Source organism: Carassius gibelio, chromosome B19, assembly GCF_023724105.1.
Source record: "Carassius gibelio isolate Cgi1373 ecotype wild population from Czech Republic chromosome B19, carGib1.2-hapl.c, whole genome shotgun sequence".
Taxonomy (NCBI): domain Eukaryota; kingdom Metazoa; phylum Chordata; class Actinopteri; order Cypriniformes; family Cyprinidae; genus Carassius; species Carassius gibelio.
Window position 1 is genome coordinate 22256071 of NC_068414.1, and position 26578 is coordinate 22282648.

The window sequence follows — 26578 nt, forward strand, 5'->3', positions numbered from 1 at the left end:
GACATTTTAAGTACACAGAACTATGTGTTTAATATGGTAATTATTATACATCTGCATTGCGCATAAACTCTCATATCAGTATGTTTTTTTTACAATCTGAAGATCAGCTCTTTGAACACTATATGCATACAAATTTGTGGCAGCTCTTTCAAGAATGTTGTGAGACTTTCACAGTAAAAGAAAGGAAAAGAAAGGCTGATTAGGTCTGTTTTGTTTGAACCCCACCCAGCTGGGCATAACCTGAATTTCCTACTACATGATTACAGGACCACTGTGCAATTTTGTCCCACTCTTTTAAATGCATTTCTCTGTATCCTTAGAGAAGATATACATTAGCACACATTTATAGCACTGAAGTTCTTTCTGTAAAAAAGAAGGAAAGATATATGTTGTTAATCTTCAAAATATTTTTGTGACAAGTTTTAGGCAACTAACATTATCCCTTCCCCTCGGGGGACACTAATGGTGGGCTAGGATAGATTTTAGTCTAATATTGCACATTGTCAATCAATGTTTCAACTTCTTGTCCAATGGAAAGAAAGCACTCTGGTACTCCTCAGTAACCTCAGTCCTCTGTGAGGATTCTGACCCTCTACCCCAAATAAGCATGGCACAAACGAAAGGTCCTGAAGAGTCTCATCAGTCCTACGATCACCTCAGTTTGATCACCCAGTACAGGACAACAAACACAAACAGTGCAAACAGCAGCATGTAGCAGTACACCTTGGTTTGGCTTCCCCTGGAGAGGAGCTTCAATCTACCAATGGTGGCTCCCAACAAACCTCCAGTTGAGTCAAAGTCCGAGTCCTCGAAGAGAAACAAACGTTAGATGTTTAAGATATTCAGATAAGTGTTTTGATGAAGAGAGTAGAATCAGTTCCCATCACTTACCATTTCTCCTAACATTTTATTCTGGTACTTTACTTCATTTCCAATGTCAATGGAAAGCTGAAATAGATGTAAAAAAAATATATATAGTTTATTAGGATTCAACACGTTATTGCTCTATCGACCTAGCTGCATGGAACAATTGTGCTGATAAGAGTTCTAACTTAGAATACTTCATAAAACAAATAAAAATAAAAACATTTTTAGTGAATTGTTGGCCTTCTGGAGAGTATGTTCATTTACTGTACATGTACTCAATACTTGGTAGAGGCTCCTTTTGCTTAAATTACTGCCTCAAATCAGCATGGCATGGAGGTGTTCAGTTTGTGGCACTGCTGAGGTGGTCTGGAAGCCCAGGTTTCTTTTACAGTGGCCTTCAGCTCATCTGCATTGTTTGGTCTCTTGTTTCTCATTTTCCTCTTGACAATAGCCCATAGATTCCCTGGGGTTCAGATCTGGTGAGTTTGCTGGCCAGTCAAGCACACCAACACTATGGTCATTTAACCAACTTTTGGTGCTTTTGGCAGTGTGGGCAGGTGCTGAATCCTGCTGGAAAATAAATCAGCATCTTCAGAAAGCTGGTCAGCAGAAGGAAGCATGAAGTGCTCCAAAATTTCTCTGTAAACTGGTGCAGTGACGTTGGTCAAAAAACACAATGGACCAACACCAGCAAATGACATTGAACCCCAAATCATCACAGGCTGTGGAAACTAAACACTGGACTTCAAGCAACTTGGGCTATGAGCTTCTCCACCCTTCCTCCAGACTCTAGGACCTTGGTTTCCAAATGAAATACAAAACTTGCTCTCATCTGAAAAGAGGACTTTGGACCACTGGGCAACAGTCCAGTTCTTCTTCTCCTTAGCCCAGGTAAAATGCCTCTGACGTTGTCTGTGGTTCAGGAGTGGCTTAACAAGAGGAAGACGACAACTGTAGCCAAATTCCTTGAGACATCTGTGTGTGGTGGCTCTTGATGCCTTGACCCCAGCCTCAATGCATTTCTTGTGAAGTTCTCTAAAACTCTTGAATCCAGTTTGCTTGACAATCCTCATAATGACGCGGTTCTCTCGGTTGGTTATGAATCAATCTTTTTCTTCCACACTTTTTTCTTCCACTCAAATTTCTGTTAATATGTTTGGATACAGCACTCTGTGAACAGCCAGCTTATTGGCAATTAATTTTTGTGACTTACACTCATTGTGAAGGGTGTCAATGACTGACAGAGACCATTTTGAAGGCTCAGGAAACATTTGCAGGTGTTTTGAGATGATTAGCTGATTGGAATGTCATCATATTCTAATTTGTTGGGATAGTGAATTGGTGGGTTTTTGTTACATGTGAGCCAGAATCATCACAATTAAAAAAACAAAGACTTAAACTACTTCAGTTGGTGTGCATTGAATTTATTTAATACATTTTTCACAATTTGAATTGAATTACTGAAATAATCGTTTCCTTGACATTCTAATTTATTGAGAAGCACCTGTGTATATATATATATATAAATATAATTTTGTAATTATGCATGAAAATTTATTAGTATGTATTATATATTTAATTATATATGAAAGTGAAAGTGAAAGTAGTGACATTTGCCAAGTATGGTAACCCATACTCGGAATTGGTTCTCTGCATTTTCTATATCATAGTGGGCACATATAATATAGAATCAAATATGTTCAAGTCCACTTACATGTTTAAGTGCATGTACTTTAGCTTTCAGTCCCTCCTGTAGATGTTCATTCTCCTCCTCATACAAGCTGTGTCCACTTGCAGCGTAACTGCCTGGAGGGCCACCCTCACCTACACAACAAGAAACAGGTCAAATTGGCTTGAGAAGACTGGTGTTTTTAAGTATTGTAAAATAAAAAAATATCCAATCACAACAATCTATTTTAAATGTTAGTAATTGATGAAGTTTAAGAAGGTGGGCAGGGCAAATCAGTTTACCACATTTTTTTTTTTTATTTTTTTTTTTTTACTTCAAATAAGGTTTATAAATTCATTGGAAACGAACCGTTACTGAACATATAAAAATTACAAACTCAATTAAATCTTGATGGTCTTCACAAGACAAACAAGATTTTTAATTATTTGGAAAAATCTTTTAATTGATTATTAGCCGAAGTTAGTCAACCTCTTTAAGAACAGACTTTTAAATTCTATTTTGATCGATCTTTTTATTAAAACTGTTGGAACGATATGGAAGGAGTCTACATCATATTTATATTGCGGCAGTGACTAAAGTGTGTTTATACACACAGAAACAAAACCAAACACTCGTTCTTCATCTGATATAACCATCTCTATATGTTAACCTGACCTATGGAACAGTTTGTCTGAGATGTTAGAGAAAACTAGCCAGTTATAGGCTGCCTCAGATCACACATGAGTCTCGTTCCTTTATTTATTCAGACGGTTCTCCAAACCTGTACATTGTAGTTAACTATTTCATATGAGTTGGTCATTCTCAGTGTTTGTTAAATATCTCAAACTCTGACTGATATCTATTTGAGAATTTAGCTTAGCATATAAGATTCAAATATAACGACATATAACGTTAAGGGGAAACAGTTAAAGTTACTTACCCAAACCTGCTCGCCTCATTATCACCCGGAAACCTTTATATGATATACGATCACTCCAGTTTGAATGTAATGTAAAATATTTGCTTATCTTCCTATTTAGAGCAGCTGTACTTTCGTCTTCGCACACAACAAGCGCCACGACACCTACACTTTACGGAAGCCGCGGAGGATTAACCCACACGCGAAGGCAGAAAGGGCTTGTGGGTAGTGAAGTTTACTTTTTTTTTAATTATTAATTTAATTTAATGTAATTATTGTTTTACTTGCTGTTACAAATTTTAAAATGCTTCATCAAAAACGAATGGAAATATTAGTATATTCGGTGCAATGACATTGATGACATGAACATGAATGTTTGTTTTAGCATCAAGGTTAAAATCTTTAGTCCTAACTTACATTTTTAGTTGCAGTAAGCCTACTTAGCCAGCAATTCTTCTATTTGCCAAAATACCAATTCCATATTTTTAAATAATACAAAAACATCTGTCTCTCTCTTATCTTATTGATTAAAAGGACTGTATTTGTATTGAGCCATATATAGGCCCGTAAAACAGCTTGTTCAGAGAGAGTCTTCCTAAGGGACACAAATGCTAAAATAAAATCTCTTATTGACAAATAATTCCTAATTTTACTAAATTGCTGACTACTTATGCAAACTGAATGACTTCTGCAATTGTCATTTAGTGATGGGAGTCTATTTTGTGTTGCACTCTGAATGAGTATTTTCCTCCCACAGAAGTGCCATTATAGTCTTGTTTATCCTGAACAGTGCATCAATGTACTGAATATCTGCCCAGTGTTTTTCATGTACATCCCCCTGCAATTTCAAAGGGCACTCAACAATAAAAGCTTCAGACAGAACCTTTAAGAAGCCATTTCCGTGTTTTCATTTTCATGATAGTCATCCAGTAATCCATCTGTGACAGGTTTCTTATGGTTCAAAGTTCATATATTGCTTTGGTCATTGTCAGGTCCATTGTCAAAAGCAGTACAGTTCGGATTTCATACAATAAGAATAACAGACTATGACCATATACAGATGTCTTCTTGTACTTTAAAACCCCAAATCACTTTAATTTCCTTTGAATTATCTCCAATAACAATCATGATTTCAAAAATATGTGACAGAGAAAATCCCATAATGCTGATGTCGCTCTTGTCGTCTCTCTGTGGAATGTGTGACAGACAGCTACAGAAGCCGAGAACATGCAGTGAGTTTGGGATCTGTTCAAGTCCTGACAATCATCTTGACATATTTCCAGATATATAATCTCAGCTATGAGTCACAGCTAAACAGATGCTGGCTCATAAGCATTCACCCTCACAATCCCTAATCCATTATTTCGCAATGCTTAAGTTGGGTAAACATCCACAGAACAATATATGTCTTTTCTTTGGCCATTTGTATTACACAGCTAAGACACCATTATGTGAGGATTATCATTTATCCATAAGACATATTGCTTGTCTTACAGAAGAAAAACGTGACAGTTGTGGAATTGTAAACTATTACTGAACATTAGTAAACCTAGCAAACTACACAAATATAGGATATGTGGAAATCCCTTGCTTTACTTTTAGAACATGTTTTTCTAATCATATCTGTTACAGCATAAACTGAGAAACACACAACTGACTGGATGTCTGCTCTCGTTATGACATTTTCCATTCAAATGAAAGATTGATGTCGGTTGTGAACATTAAGATGCTCCTAACTCATTGCCAGCCTTGAGCAAGTATGCAAAAGTTTTAATTAAATTTGCAAATGCTTATTTGCAGTGTTGTTTGATGGGATTTCATGTGTATGTTCTAGACTGCAAAATTCTTTGTCAATATTCCTAAACACACAACTCTTATTAAACCCATATCAAGAATAACTGAACATAATCCCACTTTTTAAAGTTTCTCATCAAATAATAAATTTGAGTTGCAATTATTATACAGTTTTACCATAAGCTTCTGTTAAAAATAATTTCACTACCACATGCAAAACAATTGGCCTACCAACAAGAATATTACAGTAGTATTAAAACTGAATTAATTTCAGTACAACCGATAACTGAAATGCTAAATGGCACCAGTTGTGTTTGTCAGAGAAATCCTCTGTATGTCCCAAATCAAGGGGTTGTATTCACATCTAATCAGTATTGAGTGCTTCACAGAACCATGTTATAAATGCTTTAAGTCAACAAAATCATAATATATCACATTCTAATCAGTTGCTCAATTGATCAATTCAGCCAGTGAAATTTTAACACGGTGATCAAAAATCACAAGAAATTAAATATAAACTTGAAACAAAAATTAACTAATGTTAATTTGTGCTTTTTAGTTTGTTGATCTGTTGGAGATTATTGATATTTCACTGACACAAGAAAGGAAGGAGGTTCAGTTTAAGGTTATTTATGTATATTGTTTTAAACGGGGGAACAAAAATGGACAGTTTGAAATATATAGCTTGAAGGTCACCTGGAACAGCAAACGAACGACTTGCTCCACTGATGGCCAGAATTCATTTAAACGAATCTCTTATTGTGTCATACTGACCAAAGCAGATATCACTAATGGATTTCTGCATAATGCATAACAAAGAATGTGATATTTTAAGTACTTATCTTCTGTTGATTAGGAAAAGTGAAAAGCTGAGGTAAAAAAAGTATTATTGATTGTGTGACTAGTTATTCCAGTGCATTTTAATTTAATTATTTTCTCTCAGGAACAGGGAACTCAATGATGGCATAGGAACACATCAGAAGAAGAGACGCCAGAGGAGGAAAGTGCCCTGTCACTCTGTTTTTGGGTAATAGAATCCAACTTGACTTCACTTTGAACTGCAGATAAGGAAAGAAATGTTTCAGCCTCATGCTGTAATATTCACATTTACAGCTATTTAATTACAAATGAATCTGGGCCATGGAATCTTCAGAGTTCTTGGCTCTATTATAAGCCTTAATCTTTTCCACTCTTTATCATGATAAAGCAGTTAAATTGCACTCGTTTTTATCTCTTTACAAAGGGAGGAAGGACACATTTCACATATAGAATAAAAAAAGCTTTCAAAAAGTCATTTTTATCCTGAATTGGCATCAAATAATATTCTTAATGTGCTTTCTGTATGCTACTTATCACAAGGCCATTCTCTCTGTCACATTTTACTGTTATTTCATATAAATATCAACCATATCAACCATGTTTTATTAAAGATAAATTACTTTTCATACTCAACCCTGATATCAACCTACATGAACCTCTGCCTTATACAGAAATTGGGATTCATAGGTTGCTGTGCTAAACACACATATACTATATATATATATATATATATATATATATATATATATATATATATATATATATATTGTATTACTGTATAATAACATATTTCTGATTCTGCTTATACAGTACATATGTCTATATATGTATATATATATATATATATATATATATATATATATATATATATATATATATATTTATATTTCTAAAGAATTCTAACAATGTAGTAAAGATGGGAACCATTACAAACAACACATCACAAACCTCATGAAATTCTGAGCTCATTATATATTTGATAAAATAGCTTTGTAATCGTACAGTCATGCTGCACTGCTTTCAGATCTGGCATCGTGCACTAGCCCAACTTGGCCATATTTTCACAACTTTGTTGATTCATTTGCACAGCTGTGTTCCACTTCAGTGAATATAATCTCTGTTTACACTCTGTGTTGTTTTACTTTCATTAATATACAAGTTTTAAACTGTCCCTAGACATATTTTGCACGCAGACCCACATTAATAAAGCAGTCTGGGAGCTCTAATAGATAAATAATCAGCAAAAATATCAGCTATTGCCCAGAAGCTGTTTATTATCAACTCATCAAACATGCTTTATCCATTTCCAAAAATCTTTCCAAAGATTTATGCGCTTAGATCACAATCTAGTGCATGCAAGAAAAAAAATATAAGAATGTGTCTTGTACAGTAGATGAACCCTATCCTCAAGATAACAGATAAATATTCTTCTTTTGTCACAGAAGGTGAAATCACTATTTTTCTGCAGAGATGGTGCATACATTCTTGATGACTTGAGAAGAAAAATACAGCAAGTGAAGAGAGAAATTCAAGCAGTGATAAAGACCTACGCAGCAGGCCAAGAACATTCTTCTAATGGAAAAGTAATGCTTTTATGACAGCCATCAGATGAGCTCTGACCTCCTGGTGTATTCTACAAACTACAACCTCAACAAAACAATATTCATGCAGCATTTTCCCTTTACAGCTTGAACAACTTAGCTTGAACGTGTTTCAAATGTAAGCGTATAAGTCACTGTGACCTTCTTAAAGTCCTCGCAAAAAGCAGAGGAGCCACCGAGCAGAGATTTGAAAGAAAAGTCTTTTAATTAATAGTGGATAAATCGGCATCAACCTTAATTAATCTGATTGAGGTAAACATGGACATGGACTAATTAGATTTTTAAGACCGAGAAAGACTGTCTGGATTGCTTCACGTCACACGAGCCACCAAATCAGCATAACCCAAGTGATAAAAGATGAAGTTAATTATTCATCAAATCAAAATACATCACAAGTGAATCCATTAATTACATCAAGCCTGAGGATGCACGGTAGACTGAAAAAATGGCAAACATCGCACAGTTCATCAGCCGAAAGTGTTCTTATCTCCAGAAAAGGCAGGTGAAACTTTAAACGAATTAACTTTTTTTAGCCATCTAATAAAAGCAATTCCCACGGAGCCAGTTCTTCTTGCTTTTGTCCTTCTTCATCCATTCCCAACAGGTCTCTTTCATTTCATTCTACAACTAACTGCAGATTCTCTGAGTTTAACAGGTAAATCATTGCTTGCTAAACAGGGAAAATTGCTTTTGTAAATCCCCTCTGCATGAAGTGCCCCGTCTGGTCAAATATTTCTTATTCTATCACAAGAGCTAGTGCTTATCATTCCAAAGGAAACCTAGAGAGGCTGTAACTGCTTTCTTTATTTAAAACAAAAAGAATAGATGTGAGAAGTCGTCATTCACTGGATGAATTTCCCCGGAGCCTCTGTTAGCTGAGAACATATGCACAGGGGATGCAACCATCTGCTCAGCATGAAAAGACTTTGGTTTGTTCAGTTATGATAAAACTGCAACAAGCCATGCTTTAAGTTCCAAATGCTGATCATCAAAATGACCAGAGGCACATTGTTATTAAATGTATAGGAGGATTTAGAGTAGCTCCCAGATTCATGTGCATCATTCATGTTCTGGGAGTACTCCATACCTCATTAAGACACAGAGGAGTAGCGGGGAAGGTGATAATTAAATATAGATTCTTAATGAATTTTGGTGCCAAATTGTTCACATCGCTCAGAAAACCCTCTTAAAGAAATATTGTAGTTCATCCAAAATTGAAAATTTGCTAAAAATGTTTTCACTCTCAGGCCATCCAAGATGTAGATTAGTTTGTTTCTTCATCAGAGCACATTTGGAGAAATTTAGCATTATACCACCTGCTCACCAAAGTATTCTCTGCAGTGAATGGGTGCCGTCAGAACGAGAGACCAAACAGCTGATAAAAGGTTCAGAATTATTCCACAAATAATCCACACGAATCCAGTCCATCAATTCATGTCTTGTGAAATGAAATGCTGCATGTTTGTAAGAAACTAATCCATGATTAAGGCATCACACCGTATTCTGTTACCTCCACGTTTCTACTGGATAAATACATACAGTACACACTACTGGCAAAAAGTTTGGAATATATATTTTTTTATTTAAATGTTGTCTCTTACTCTTATAAATCTCTTATGCTCACATTTTTTTCTTCAGTCTTATTTAATGAATAAAAATATCAATTTACAGCATTTATTGGAAAACGATTTAAAGGGGTAATATGATGATTCTGTGTATTTGGTTTGACAGAATATGCAGACATGCTTTAATGTTAAAAAAACACATTATTTTTTAAAATACTATACATTATTGTAGGTCCTTTATGCCCCGCCTCTCTCAAATGCGTTGTCCTGCCTTCCGACAAGCGCAGTCTGCTCTGATTGGCCAACTGACCCGGTGCATTTTGATTGGCCGAACACCGCAAGCACTCGTCAGAAATGTAACGCCACTTTCCATAATCGCGTGTTTCATCTTTCAAAATAAATGTAAAGTTTTACCATCAGTTCAAGCCCAAAAGGGAAACTTAGTTGTGTTACAGATGTGATGGAGCTCGTATGTGTTTGCAGTACACAAGCCAAGGAGGGTCTCTCTCTCACACTTTCAGAAGACCAAATAAAGTGCTTTTGCTTTCGCCTAGAAACACACAGCATCTCCCTGACATGGCTGCTTTAACACTAACTGTGGTGAATGAAACCAGTTTCTTTCTTTACGTGAACATTTAACGGCATTACGCAAATGTGGGGGCGTGTTGCCATTTTATGAGCTATCTTCAATGAGCCATTTTAGGGGGTGTAGCAGAGTCTTAACTTCGATAAAGAATATCTCTTTGGATTTGAGACTTTAGTCTTTGCATCTTTACACATCTTCTTAATGCACCAAGAGCTTGTAACACTCCAAAGAGAAAGGAAAAGTTGAAATCGCATCATATGACCCCTTTAAATAAAATCGATCTTTATATGTAAAAAACTGTACCCCCAAACTTTTGAATTGTAGTATATCACAGTTTTCACAAATATATTACAGTTTTTTTCAATCGCTAACAAGCGCTTAACCATACTTCAGATACTTTTTCTAAACTCTTAACACAGACTCACACCTACAAAACACAATTGGCCAAATGGATAATTTTCTTCTCAAAAACACATTTTGTTAAATATATACTAAGTCTTCATTTCAAAATAGAACACATCTTTCTCTGCACACACCAACTTTACCAAAACACTGGAAATCTGACTCAAAATTAAATTATTCTGTCAAAGAATAACACTTGTTTTCACTTCAAAAGGTACATGCAGTCAATCAAAGTACACCAGGTTTCAGAATACTGGCTATTGTTGACATTACAAAAACTGCATAGACTTTTCAGTCTCAGTTTTACAGGTATTTGCATGCAAAACATGCAAATTCATTGTTTTACACTAAATTTCTTGGTTAGGAACTGTATGTCCAAATATACAGTAATGTTCACATTCAAAAGCATTCCAGTAAAAAGCTATTTTTTTTCCTTTACTGTTTACTGCAGGAGGTACAGTAGAAACACGGTATGATAGAACAGAAAAGGTTTGACAGTATTGCTTACAGTGAACAAAATATCCATGAAACACATACGAGCATTCTGAACCAAAAAACAACAACAGCAAAAAAGCCCAGATAAAAAAGGGGGGTAAAATAAAAACAATCTCTCACTGCTCCTCTCACTGCATCTCTCACTGCTCCTGCTCCTCTCACTGTTCCTCTCACTGCTCCTCTCACTGCATCTCTCACTGCATCTCTCACTGCTCCTGCTCCTCTCACTGCTCCTGCTCCTCTCACTGCTCTTCTCACTGCATCTCTCACTGCTCCTGCTCCTCTCACTGCATCTCTCACTGCATCTCTCACTGCTCCTGCTCCTCTCACTGCATCTCTCACTGCTCCTGCTCCTCTCACTGCTCCTCTCACTGCTCCTGCTCCTCTCACTGCTCCTCTCACTGCTCCTCTCACTGCTCCTGCTCCTCTCACTGCTCCTCTCACTGCTCCTCTCACTGCATCTCTCACTGCTCCTGCTCCTCTAACTGCTCCTCTCACTGCTCCTGCTCCTCTCACTGCTCCTCTCACTGCTCCTGCTCCTCTCACTGCTCCTCTCACTGCTCCTCTCACTGCTCCTGCTCCTCTCACTGCATCTCTCACTGCTCCTGCTCCTCTCACTGCATCTCTCACTGCTCCTGCTCCTCTCACTGCATCTCTCACTGCTCCTGCTCCTCTCACTGCTCCTCTCACTGCTCCTGCTCCTCTTACTGCATCTCTCACTGCTCCTGCTCCTCTCACTGCTCCTCTCACTGCTCCTGCTCCTCTCACTGCATCTCTCACTGCTCCTGCTCCTCTCACTGCTCCTCTCACTGCTCCTCTCACTGCTCCTGCTCCTCTTACTGCATCTCTCTCTGCTCCTGCTCCTCTCACTGCTCCTGCTCCTCTCACTGCATCTCTCACTGCTCCTGCTCCTCTCACTGCTCCTCTCACTGCTCCTGCTCCTCTCACTGCATCTCTCACTGCTCCTGCTCCTCTCACTGCATCTCTCACTGCTCCTGCTCCTCTCACTGCTCCTGCTCCTCTTACTGCATCTCTCACTGCTCCTGCTCCTCTCACTGCTCCTGCTCCTCTTACTGCATCTCTCACTGCTCCTGCTCCTCTCACTGCTCCTGCTCCTCTCACTGCTCCTGCTCCTCTTACTGCATCTCTCACTGCTCCTGCTCCTCTCACTGCATCTCTCACTGCTCCTGCTCCTCTCACTGCTCCTCTCACTGCTCCTGCTCCTCTCACTGCATCTCTCACTGCTCCTGCTCCTCTTACTGCTTCCTGCTCCTCTCACTGCTCCTCTCACTGCATCTCTCACTGCTCCTGCTCCTCTCACTGCTCCTCTCACTGCTCCTGCTCCTCTCACTGCATCTCTCACTGCTCCTGCTCCTCTTACTGCTTCCTGCTCCTCTCACTGCTCCTCTCACTGCTCCTGCTCCTCTCACTGGGCCCCTTGCTCTTACTTTTCCTCGTCCATACATTACAGTGTTTGTCTTTTTCTGTTTCTGTTTCCAAAAATATCACTCTTCAAAGTCCTCCTTTTATTGTATAAGTGTCAATGTAATAGAAAAAAATAACCCCTGCCATTGAGTCTAAGCCGGATTGGAATCACTTGTGGTTTGCCCAATTTACACAACATAAATCAGCTAAGATAATTTGTTTTTGAACTGATAACATCGCAGAAGTAGAGGTTTTTATACTGTATCTAAGATTTGGAACATTGTTTTTGCTATAGTGGGATGTTGTGTGTTAACATTTGTAAATACTATAAAAACGATCCATAATTTTGTTGGGAGGTATAGCTTGTCTGTTCAGAAAATGTAAGCATTGTGGAAATGTGTTCAATGACTCCATACTGTGTGAAAACGACATGAAATGTGTGAATGGTATGGCCACAATAGACAGATGCTGTGCTAATTGTGTTTAGAGTTTTGAAAATGTGACAACTGCTTGGACAAATGCTTGTTAGCGACTGAAAAAAAACTGTAAATAGCAAAAAGAGTTTTCAGCATATTAAATGTTTCTTGAACAGCAAATCAGCCTATCAGAATGATTTGTGAAGGATCATGTGACACTGAAAACTGGAGTAATGGCTGCTTGTTAACTTGCCGTCACTTGAATAAATTACATTTAAAAAAAATATTCTGGTAAAATATAATTAAATAGTATGGTGATTTTAAATCGTAATAATATTTTATAATATTATTGTTTTTACTGTAGTTTTGATCAAATAAATACAGCCCTGGTGAGTATAAGAGACTTCTTTAAAAAAAAAAGTATGAAATATATAGAAGTTATAGAAAATATATTAATATATGCATATTAAATTTACATTCATCCTTGGATGTTGTGACACAAAATTAAAATAGGTATGTATATATTTCCTATTCTGTTTTTATTTTATTTTATTTTAAGGAGGAGCAACAGTGCCATCAAGCCTACTGCAGATATATCACAGCTCATATCCCTCTGTTTTTATGCTTTCTCTCTAGTCTCTCATTTGGTAGTACCAAACAATCTCACAAAAATCTAAAGCTTGAAAGACATACAATATGATGCATTTTAAAAGAAATCCTTCACTGTACAAGACAAATACACTTTAACAAAAAATGCTGCACAAAAAAAGTGGGGGTGGGGGCCCTTTGCATTATTTCTTTTGCTTTTCATTGGCATTCTATACAAATATCAGGACGTGTCAGAGAAAATGAAAATGATGATTAAAGCACAGCCCTGTCTGGCAGAGGCTTCCTAACCTAATCTCCTTTCATGTTTCACACAAATCTCTGTTCTGTCAAGGGAAAGGGCTTCCTCTGACTAACAAAATATACAAAAGAAAAATAGCAATTGTGTAAGTTCAATTGAAATGTGGCAAGCAAAACGACACCGTGCCATATTTCAGCATTCAGTCTCAGATGAAGGTATAGAAAACAAACTCACTTTGGGTTATGATACTACTTATTTGGATAATAATGATAATAATAATAATAATAATAATAATAATAATAATAATAATAATAATAATAATAATAATAATAATAATAAAACAATGGGAATGCCATCTGAATGATATCACTGGCAAAATAAATAATTGTAACTTTTTCCAGCATTAATGATGATGCAACATAAAGCAAAGGTTTAGTATAAACAGGAAAGACTGAACTAGCTGTATATATATATATATATATATATATATATATATATATATATATATATATATATATATATATATATATATATATATATGTATATATATATATATATATATGTATATATATATATATATATATATATGTATATATATATATATATATATGTATATATATATATATATATATGTATATATATATATATATATATATATATATATATATATATATATATATATATAAGCATTTTCAATTCGCACTGATACACTTTACAGTCAAAACAGACTACATTGGTCAATTATTGCCGTGGAAACACCTTATCTTGAATCTACATGTCTGCTTCCTTTCATTGTTATGCACTGGGCCACTGGAGACGAACTGCTGAAAATATGTGAAAACAAACTGTAGCACAATTCATGGTGGCAAGAGCTTACTTCTGCTATAGGACCTTGACAGGTAATTAATCTGAAATATTACACTAGGTACATTTAAGAAGAGTCAAATGAATCAGCATACAGGAGCTCAATCCATTTCAAGATATTAAAGTGGTACATCAACATTTAATGCTATAAAACTGAAGATGGAAAGTTATTGTATGAAACTAGCTAACCATATGAATGTCAAACATAATCTATCATATAGAATACCTTATTAAGTGCTGGAGAAGCAACTATTTTGCTAAACTACTATGTAAATAGCAAGCTATTTAATCTTCAGACATGCTAAATATAATATTAAATAAAAATATTTCAATTTATAGGCCTTAAATTTGCAATGCTATTATGCTATTATAAAGCTAATACACACTTTTAAACACATTATTAGCTTTATATTGGTTTGACGCATTATTAACGTTCCATATTATAACGTCTTCCAACATGTTTTGTAGCAAGTAGCATTTTCTCAAAAATATTGGGAAACAGCATAGATACAGTTTCTTCTTAGACTTTTATGTTAATTCATGTAAACCTGTATAGCGGTTTTGTTTTATACTAAACAAGCTATGTGAAAGACAGTCATACAAGCCATGTGCTATCAAACAGCTTAAGCCTCCTGTTTTTGCACATTTGGTGGCTAGATGTTGATCTGAAAGAAAACAAGCTTTCCAATAAGTCAAGATACAAAAATTAAAAGATGTTTGGTGCTTTTTGTCTCTAATAATGTCTGCCTGAAGCAGAAGTAATAAGGGTAGTTTCTAGGTCCACAATTCATTGATAAAGAAAACAGGGAAAAAAGGAGATAGTAGGCACAAAATAATGGGTTTGGTTGTGACATAAATTCAGCCCAGTCAATGAAATATGAATCAACATCATCCCACTTCATATCTGTGAGCGCCACCCCGTGGAGACAGATGGAACTATGTTATGGAGCTAAAGAATATAAATTATACAGTGGTGGCCAAAATTATTACACTATATCACCAGCTAAAAAAAAGTTTTTAAGTCAGTTATGTCTATCCTTTGCAGTAGTGTGTCAGTAGGAAACATCAGTTTACATTTCCAAACATTCATTTCAGCAGGGCAGTGTGTTTTTGTCTGACAACAGCCAGCGCCTCACACAGAGACCTGATCTCATCATCATCCAGTCCGTCTGGAATGACAAGAAGAAACTGAGACAGACTAAATCCAGAAGAACCAAAGGATTGTCACACCAAAAGTTTATTTAATTTTTTTAGTTTTACTGATAAATAAAAAACAATTTTTGACAGCTTCCTCATTTTACAGGATTTTTAAGTGCCTACAACTTTTCACATAACTGTAGTTTTGCATGTAGGTCTCTTGTTTACTATTAAAGTATTAAAAATACAGAAACATCCAGAAATTAGAGGACCGATAATTCAGATAATATGGACAGCTCATCAGTTAGACCAGAAGGGGGCGCTGCTCTCTCATTCATGGCGCTTGTGTTGAGCACAACAACTAAAGGCAGATCGGAAGCTAGAGATGCTGATTCTCAGGAGGGTTGTTTTTATACAAAATCTGCTAAACCAAACTGCGTTCACATCTAATAAACCCTTTTACCACACTACTTTTGAACATGGGAGGCAAATTTATATTCATTTAAAGCTGAATAGTGGCCTATTTTGTACATTTGACAAAGCACAGTGGTTTCTCAATGACTGCTATAAAACTGTAGAAAAAAAAAAATTCATTAAGATCTTTCCCCAGGATATTTGTATTCATATTTTCTTTTTTTCGAACTTCACTACGTCAATTTTGGTGTTTTTTCATTTTTTTTTTTTTTTCTGTGTTTTTTTTTACTTGTCTGGTGAAGTCGTTTGGGAAAGGCTTGAGAACTGGGGGAGGTGCTGAATACCTCAAGTCACTTAGTTTCGTTCCAGGACTATTAGATGAACTCTTTAACACTTTTCTTTCCAGATGCATTTAATAAGCTATATTCAATAATATAGATGTTCTCAAAATTAAATAAATGTTATAAATGTTGTAAAAGATTCTAATAAATATGTGACTACAGGAAAGTGTCTCCAGAAGATTGCAAAACAACACTGGCTGCAATTTTTTGAACTGTTTTAGCTGTTTTCTTGAAGGTCCGGTGGTCAGATATTTTGATGTATAATGGCAGTCTATCTGAATGCAACTAGCAAAGCACACAGCATCTGTTCAATCAGTATATATACAGTAAAGATCAGAGAAAGGGTCCCTGTAATCATCGACCACTGATCCTGTGATCTAAGATGAGGGTTTTCCCACAGGTATTTCACTAGATATCACTCCAACATACTGTATTATGTTGTTTTTTCTCTTGTTTTTCGGTAAAAACATGAATCATTCTTAAATTTATTTGAAAAGCAAGACCAGAAGGACAAGAAGGCTTCTTGGTGCTCTGGTGGTTTGGTGGTTTAGGATGGCATTGAGGTCAAGTTGCACAGGAAGTCCCTGAATTACAGTGCCTCCTTCTGGTCCAGAAACAACCACATCTTAAGTTTGAAATACATAGAGCCAAACATCAGGGAGGTCAGAGAGCATGTCAGAGAAAGGGATGGGATGCTAGGCCAGCAGGAAAATGCAGAGGGAGAAGCGGGCGTGAGAGACAGGGAGGGGAATGAGAATGAAGGAGACAACGTGGCAGTGTGTATTCCTGTGCTGCTTCTGGAGACAGTCAAATTACAATAGGTTCATCTGAGGTAGCAAAGACGACCATGGAATTCAACGGTCTTTTTTAAAAAAGAAAAAAAGTGTCAAGAAATGAACACAAACTCCCTATGATCCAAGCATCTATTGGTTCAAATGTTTGGGATCAGGAAGATATATATTATATATTATATTTTTTTATAAATGTCAAAATATATTTTTTTAAATGCATTTATTTGGTCAAAATACAGTAGTGTACACTAGTCTATTCAAATTTATAAAAAAAAAAATCCTTGCTGTCATTTCTTTAAAAATTAATCTTACTGAACCCAACATTTTGAACAGTAGTGTATACAGCACAAAATGATCGAAAGAGTGCATCTTGAACATCGTACAAAGAGTCACATGATCAATGTCACAAATTCACTTTATTTATTATCAACAGTTACCAAGAAATAGTAGAGGAATATTTCTTCTTACATCCCAACACTTCCTCATTTAAAATTGTTTTAAAAATTTAAATCCTAACAGTCTAAATGTTGCATTCCAAATTTTCAATATGAGCTCAGTAGTTTTGGACACCACTGCTATCAAATGACTTTAAAGTTGAAAGCACCGTTGCTTTCAAGAAAGAAAGAAAGAAAGAAGCGTGTTCTTTACTGTACTGTAGGTGTCCAGGAAGACAGAGCAGAGCTTCCTAAACCAGACTTTCAATTTAAAGTTTATGACCCTTGAGACAGAGCCTCTCAACATGCAATCACTCCACACGTGGCTCTAAAGAGCAGGCATGTCGTGCCACAGGTGTGTAATTTGATGGGCGGCATAAAGGCCCAAACGTGGGCTGCACCACAGATTGGAATGGGTACACTGAATAGCCTGTTTTGCAGGATGAATGAAAATGACACCTACATATAAATCTAGGTTACAAGTATGGAGCCATAAAATTGATGGTATTTTGTTTATATAAAAAATACATTAAAGGTTTGGAATATTTATGTTTTTTTAAACAAGTCTCTAATGCCCACCATGGCTGCATTAGTTGATATAAATACAGTATAAACAATAAAACTGTGAAATATTATTACAATTTTCAAAAAACTGATTTCTATTTCTGGTGTCACATGATGTGTCAGAAATCATTCTAATATGCTGATTTGATGCTTAAGAAGCATTTCTTTGATAAATAGAAAGTACAAAATAACAGCATTTTATAATAGAATACTTTTGGAATGCTATAATGTCAAACAATTAATGCAAACAATTTAATGCATCATTGCATAGTAATAATTAAGTATTTTATTAATTAAGAATTTAAAAAGTATCCATTTTAACCCAAAGATAAAGAAGTGTATAACAGATTTTTTTTTAATGTAATGTAAGCAGTAAAAAACATTTTTAACATTGATAATAAATAATAAAAAAGCACTAATTCAATATATTAATCATTTCTGAAGGATCATGTGACATTGGAGACGATGGCTGCTAAAACAATACAGCAATGCAATCACATAATTAAATTACATTTTTTTAATATATTAAAATAGAAAACAGTTATGTTAAATTGTAATAATATTTTAGTTATATTTCAGTTTTTACTTTAGTTTTGATCAGATACATGCAGCCTTGATGGCCATTAGAGACTGCTTTCAAAAACATTAAAAAACATAATTATTCCATAATTCTTTATTGTTATTACCTGTAGTGTATACAATTTCAAGTAAAAAAAAGAGAAAGATTTAGCATTTTACAGTTAATGTAAAGTTAATGACTTATGTTTGTTTATATAAAAAAAGATTAATATTAATATATATAAGCCTTTTTTGTGTAAATCTACATTATTGCTGCCATGTGAAACAAATCAATCAGGCAGTTCTGTTTCAATGGAGGAAGTTTGTGCATTGATGGAGGGGCTTACTTTTTTTGTTTGGGTGGGGGAACGCATGAAGTGTGAAAGTTCAGAAATGGGCGGAGCAGAGACGCCATTCAGAGGAGGGGTTTCTTGAAAGCGTTTTTCCTTCAAAGACTGACATTGACCCATAAACTCCTCCTTCTTCATCAAGTCTGGAACACCCCACCCACCCAGAATAAGGGTCTTGCACCTTCAGGGTCCCGTAAAAACCCCTGGCTGATTGTGTTTGCTGCCCACTGCCCACTGCCCACCACGGTCCCTGATCAGGGAGGGGCAGAGAGAAACGACGTCCCACCATTCTCTGTGTGTTTGCGTGTAGCTTCAGGCCGCAGGATTCCATTCCTTCCTTCTTCTGTATTTTTTCCAGACCTGACAGGCAGGCTGAGGCACTGCAGGAGTGAGAGAAAAAGAGGACGAGACAGGGGAGATGGGGGGGGGGGGGGGTTGGCTCAAGATGTCTGTGGAAAATGAATCACAGAGGCTGACTCAAGGGAGAGGGAGAGAGAGACGAGAAACACATCTGGACAAAAAAGGAGAACTTTCACAGACACACATCTTAACTTTCCATTTTTCAGTAGATATGTGTCTGAATATGACGTTGAAAAGTTTGTAATCATTCGTTTAGTAGCATTTACAGATTTTGTTCAGCAAAACGTGTGCCAAGTTTTATTGTTCAGCTCATCTAGACTCTGCAATTTAAACAGGATCCCTTCCATTACTGTAAGAAGTAGTCTGGGATCTATAGTCTAAACATTCGGACGGAGTTACAGGCATCAAGCTCTCCTCGCCATCCTCGGGTTCCTTTAATGTCATGTTTTTTCAAGGCTGCAGACTGCTACGTAAAATACTAGCCATCCTCCACAATAACAGATAGAACAGCCCTGCAAGCTTCAGCTGCCAATGCCCAAATCTCTTTGGCTCGCCACACATGTCATTACAGTTTTTTCTGTCCTCTTCCTTTTCTTACTGGAGGTGTGTGCTGCTCAGTGCAGTAAGGTCATGAACATCTTTGTCTTCAGCCACGTCATCTGCTGAGAGTTAAAGAAGCATCTTTTAAGCAAACGAGTAAAGGAGCTACTTATTTAATAATATTATTGTATACTTTTGGGAATCTTACTTGTGTATTATTAAAAGATAGATAGAACCTTTTGTGAAGCAGAAATTTAATCATTTAGACAAAAATAAGGGTCTTCTACGGCCCTCTAAGTGTATTTCACAATATTACTGTTTTAGTTTTACTTGTATTACTCTGTTACAATTACTGTAGTTACATACTCTATGCAGACAAATGGAGCCTTGATGCGCATGATAAACTTATATAAAAAAACGATAAATTAATACAAATTTAATTTTATTATATCAACATAACAGTTCATTTTAATAGGTTACTCATCCATAAATGAAAATGTTGTCATTAATCACTTACCCCCATGTCGTTCCAACCTCGAAAAGCTTTGTTCGTCTTCGGAACACACATTAAGATATTTTGCATGAAAACAGAAAGATTTGTGACTGTCCCATTGACTGCCAAGTAAATTACACTGTCAAGGTCCAGAAAATAAGAGAATACTTTTTGTACGCGAATAAAATAAATAACAACTTTATTCAACAATTTGTCTCCACTGTGTCACTGTCACATTTCCCATTAAAGCTTCTTTGTTCGCGCGCCATGTGGCGAATCTGAACTGTACCCAGGCAGCGTATGCTCCTCTGAGTCAGCCGCGACACAGGATGTGCGGTTTTCTTTCAAATCAAAGCATATATATATATATACATAGAAATATGTATAAAATGTATCCTTGTTGCAGGGCTGACAGAATAGTGTATGCTGCCTGTGTACAGCTCAGATTCGCCAAAATGGCACGACGAACAAACAGGCTTTAACGGGTTTGGAATGACATGGGGGTACGTGATTAATGACAACATTTTCATTTTGGGGTGAAGTAACCCTTTAACTTAGTTGTATAATGGTGCAAACAGAAAATAATAAATTGTATAAAGTGCTAGACATATAAAATATCACAGTGGAAAAGCAGATTGAAAATTAATAGTAAATTCAGTTGCACACCTCCCTCCCCTTTTCCTCTTTCCTTTTCCACATGCTTTGCAAATTCTCTTCTTCCATTATATACTGTAGTTCTAGACATGCTTTATCTTAAATTAAATTTTTACATGCCTGATCTAATACCAAAGTAAGTGCTAATGCAGGACTACCGTACATCTGTAACTGATGAACTAATTGACTCTGAACAGTGTGTTCCTGCATGGAGGGATATTGTGTCTCTCTGGACATATCCGTCTGTAAGTGAGACAGGACTGTAATTATTATAGACCTATTGAAGCTTTTGGGGCAGTGGTAGTGGGCGTCAGTGTAATTTGTAGTCAACATAACCAGCAAGAGCCCCGTCACTTCCTCCAGTCGACACTTACATATACACTCCGATCACACATGAAGATCAGACGAGAGAAAACACAGCGTCCACGTGTTGTGAACTTGCAAAGAAGAGCTCTGGGTCTTAGGCCAGCGTATAAGTGTGTTTATCTATCTGCCCCTGGGACAAGCAGAGGAAACCACTTTGGTTCCAGAGCAGTACAGCTTGGTAGGGGCTAAACTAAACGTCCCGCACAACACACTGGCTGAGGCTCAGACATTTTTTTAACCTGTATGTGCAATACAAAGTATCTGCTTCATCCATGTATCTGTTAAACTGTTAGAAATGGTGACTTGCTGAATGTGTTTGTGAATGAATGAGCAGCTGAATTCTTCCATTGCGCAGCCGCCAGTCCCATCAGCTGTTAATCACCCCTAAAAAGCCTATCCGCACTCTGATGCTCTGCTGTGAGGAAGCACACAAGAAGCTACACAGACAGACTACATTAAAGAAGCGTTAGGTTTAAGAGTTTTGACATCACAATGTCTTCTGTCTTTTGTCTAAAATATAAACATAGTAAACTTGACTCATGCTTCCTACAAAATGCCTCATCATTAGCCTATAAAAGGACTGATCTTTTGAACAAATGAAAAATACCCTTTATTATTCATAAAATAATTTCTGGTCCTTCCTGTTATCTTTGATTTTAAGACTGTCATCTGTAATGGCGCTGTAGTATAAATAGTAGAGCCCTGGATAGTTATGATATGAAGGAACTTTAATTTCGGGTCGTGTAGCATGTCTGGGGATTTCAACAGGTACTAATACAGCAACACTCTCAATAAACTTCAATAAAGTAAATGCATGATTTGAATTCTTTTTTATCCAAAAACTAAATGACCTAGGTGGGATTGTGATTATATTGAACATTTTGCTTAGGTAATATGCTGAGCACATCCACTGAAATCTCAGCAGGACTGGCAGGTGTTCCCTATAAAGAGCACCCAAGACAGGCCCCTAATTTAACCACACTCAACACATGGCCATGAGGTGACACTCACCGAAAACACTTCTTCTTTTACAACCCATCCTTCACATTTAGAATGTAAAACCAGTTGGTGAATCATTAAAATTAGACATTTCTACATGCACAACTGCAATTGTTCCATATTTAACTTGGTATTTTTATGTTTAAATGATCCTCTGTAATATATGTTAAATAATACAGATCTTGCAATTGATGTGTCTAAACTCCAAATCCAACCAAAATTACAATAAAGTGGGCTACATACAGGTGGAGGAACTAATGCATGAGAGGTGGTAGTGACTGAGAACTGTATAATTGTTTAGAGGATTCTGTTGTGCCACTAATTGCATCTATAAGATATTTTTTAAATATTTTTTAGCAGATTTGAAAGTAAGAAGTATTGAAAAACAAGAGGGAGAAAGAGTGAGTGTAATTTGAGTGACTGCAGATGCACTAGTCCTGACCTGTCTCTTTCTTACCTCCACACACACACACACACACACACACACACACACACACAAACCTGAGGGTTCCCATTCTTGACTCCTACTAAACTTCACTCTCAACTCCCCATATACCTCCCAGAAAATACAACACTTCATACAGAGGCTTGTTTGCACCAATCTATCCTCAATCAAATTTAAAGAGACAGACATTTAAACAGATTTACCAAGTTGCAACTTTATTACTGTGAACATAATGGACTAATAATAAAGCTTAAAGAAATACAATGGTAATTATTGCTAACTAATAATGAAAACACTACTAAAAAAAGTGTGTAATTTTAACTGTAAAATATTGTAAAAACCCTATGAAAAAAAAAAATGGTTAATAGGATAACAGTAAGTTCCTTTACTATATACAGGGACATCTGTAAAAGATTTAATTAGACAGTTCATGAAATTTGAATGAAAAAAAAAATAATTTAATTAAAAAAGAACAAATCGACATATAATTTACAGTAAAAAACAAACAAACTGTAAACTGATATTTCCAGAATTCCTTGCATGACACTCCACATTTGAAAGTATTTTGTTTAAATAATCATGTTTCTTAATAGTTTTGTAATGTTTGTTAGTTACTGTACGTACATTTAGTGTTTATGTTAATTTATGTTAAAGTTTTAAAATAGATTTTAGTAGTAATATGCATTGTTGAATTTACTAGTTTACACTAACTATTCTTGTTTGTAAATTACAGTTTTATACTGTAAAATTTACAGTTTGTTCTGTAAATGTTTTTACAGTTTTTTCTGTACTTTTATTTACAAATATTCTGGCAAATTTATTCTGTTAAAACTACTTTTTTTCATGAAGATAACACAAGGCTGTCTTTAAAATAACGAGCCATAAGAGACTGGGTACGGAGTGCGTTTAAGGCATGGCAAAGAATACTTTTCATAAAAATACTTTGGCTTCAGAAAATTACATGTCTTGAAAATCGTCATAATGTTCAGAAGACTATAGATAAATATATGTCTTCTAAACTCAATGAACTTCTGAAATTCTCCATAAAAGTCTTGTGTGGATTGTACACACACACATACATATATTTATATACTGTCTATACACACAAGTCTTTTATGGTATGTTTGTGGAGCTTTTACATCCTTTTTTAAAGCATGAAAGCTACAAACCCAATTCTTTATAATTATGTGCAAAGAAAATTGCATAACATGCTTCATATATTTCTGTTACTTTTATACATAAAATGTGTGCACGACTTTACATTTATTGCAAGTTTACACAGGCTTCGACTTTAAGGTCAAGTGATCCGTTTTAAATTATGATTATAAAACAATGTTGTACTATGGTTTGATCTTAATCAATTGATCAACAACTGTCTACAGTTAGAAACACCCATTTATTATGCATTTCTGGTGTCAGAGAATAGCAGAATATTTATATAAACACAAAAACAAATACTAAATTTCCTTTCAGGCAATCAGCTCACGAAAGTACATGTCAACTTAAACGGAATCTAGACTCCACTAAACAATGTTCTTAAATGGTGATGTGTAGTGAGAGGAAAATTTGGGTCAGTGGATTCCTGTTTTCCTTTCAGTTCTCTAAACATAAAAAAAAAACTATGTTCTTTAAAGAGCTCAAATATTGTTTATGTCTATATGTGACAGATTCCAAAGAGTTAAAAAGGGAAAATGCTCAACCTCTATAGTATAACTAGAAAACAATCTTCTGATGAAAAAGCAGCAATGAAATTGGGGGCACACCCATGACATTGTAAAGCGTTTCTCCATGCAGCAGAGGGAAAGGGACAAGCCTATGCGTATCCATCTGAAATTGAATTCATATATTCATATCATTTCTCCTGTTTTAAGTTGTTTTGTAAGTTAAACAAATTGACAAAGAAAATCTATATAATGGAAAGTATTCCTTTAAAAAAAAAAAAAGGTTTGTGACCTGGCAAGTGTACTACAAATTCCAGGCTAAGATTCCTTGATAGATCAAACTGAAAATCCAGTTGATACATACAGTATGTATTACTGAATTGGAAGAAATGCATAACACAAAACTAAAATAAGGTGAATAGAAATAGGCTGAATATTTTGGGCATTTGTTTCCAGGTCTGTTTCAGCATATGCATCATGTTCTTTTAAATTCAGTTAACATGCTGACAGTTTATAGACTCCTGCGATGAATATCATTTTTTCTTTAAGAGACTGTGAAACTCTGTTTTCACATGAATCGCTTGTTTCTCTTTGTTTAGAGAGAGAGCAAACGACAGAGGGAGGGAGAAGTGAGGGAGGGAGAAGCAAAAAGAGCTGAGAGAAAGGGCAGGAGATTTCTACCAGATGCAGCGGTTTCACGCTGGAGAAAGGCCAGTCAGAATATACTCATACTTCAGCTATTTCATGGGGGGAGGGGCTTATAGTTACAGAGTTAAAAAAAAAACTTTCATCCTACTTTCACCACTTTCAAAAATGCATTAAGATGTTGCCATTTTTCAGATGCTGTAGCTGCATCTCTCCAGAGTGATGCAATAGATATGTCACATATGAAGCTCAACTCAACAGATATGTCTGCAACAAGCACTGCAATGTTAAACTGGCAAATGTGTGTTATTATTGAGCTATTTAGTGGCGACTGGCTCTCTTTCCATTCAAGAGGGCCGAGAGATGTTAAGCACAAGGAACTGCATCTTACATTAACTGTGACTGTGATTTTCCACTGCGAGAGCTCTTGGAGAAGAAAGGGGGAGGGACGAGACAAAGGAAGCTGGAACAAAATAAATTCGTCTGCAGTTCTCCAAGCTGGAATTTCTGGCATCATCAACCAGGCCTCTGAGTGTAACCGAATGGAGGGATGAGAGAGACAAAACAACATTTGATAAACTCTCTAAACCATTTGGGCAGTTTCTATATGGTTGAATTTTTTTTATTTTTTAACTATCATGTTAACCAGACCAAAAAGCACACACTTTGAAAGACTTCTCTCTGATTCTCAAACGTTTTGATATTCTCGATTGATGGATGACATCACAAGCATCTTGATGATCTCATACATAAGACCTCCCACAAGCTCTTCAATACCTTCAAAATGGAGATGTGCTTCCTGTGTGCCCTCCATATATTTCCTCACAGATATTATTTCTTCCAGGTTTCTTTAGGGATTTTATGGCCCTGTGATATGACTTCCTTCACTCTGGGTTTGAATTTACAACTAACTAACTAAGCAAGTAGTTGTTAAGCACTAAAAGCAGTTTGGTCTACTCTTTCCAAATAAATCATCATTTGATTCTCTCATGCTTCATCTTTGCAGTTAAATTCCCTTCTCTTTTCTCAGTCCATCAACCCTTACAGCTCTCAGTGGCTCCAACTTATTCTACTTACCTCAAGGTTTCTCAGATCTGGGAAAGCCATGCCAGTTTTTCCTTTATTTTTATTACACCATTAACAACCAACAACCATTTTTACCCAAAGCACTATCTCATAAATGAGGTGCAAGTTTCCTAAAATATATTGTATTCTCAGTTGTTTTAGTTGTAAAATCCTCATATGGCCTTATGTTTTTAATGAGCACATGCCAAGAACACACCTTAAAAACCACTGATTGAATTATTTTTGTTTATTAAATGCAATGCAGTAAATTAACTGATTGTAATAGAACAGATATGGTAGAAGCATATTTGAGCAAAGAAATCTGTTTTATCAGGCAAAATACTAAATGTTTAGATTATTTTTCAGCAACAGACAAGATGAGCTGGAGAGAGAGGAAAGACCAGCGGGAAGTAAGGAAGAAAGCATGAGACAAGTTTGAAGGGTCACATATGTTGCTTATAAACTCACTGAAAGTAGAGAAGGACAGTTAGA

General features: G+C 35.9%; 1 protein-coding gene across 1 annotated transcript; it reads right to left on the reverse strand.

Annotated features, from left to right (window-relative positions):
* Positions 1 to 4: 4 nt before the first annotated feature.
* LOC127979386 (BET1 homolog) lies at positions 5 to 3650 on the reverse strand. The gene is made up of 4 exons (XM_052584808.1): positions 3477 to 3650; positions 2582 to 2691; positions 892 to 948; positions 5 to 807 (listed from the first exon to the last, which is right to left on the reverse strand). The coding sequence occupies exons 1-4, from the start codon at positions 3493 to 3495 to the stop codon at positions 652 to 654; spliced, it is 342 nt and encodes a 113-aa protein (XP_052440768.1). The 5' UTR covers positions 3496 to 3650; the 3' UTR covers positions 5 to 651.
* Positions 3651 to 26578: the final 22928 nt, after the last annotated feature.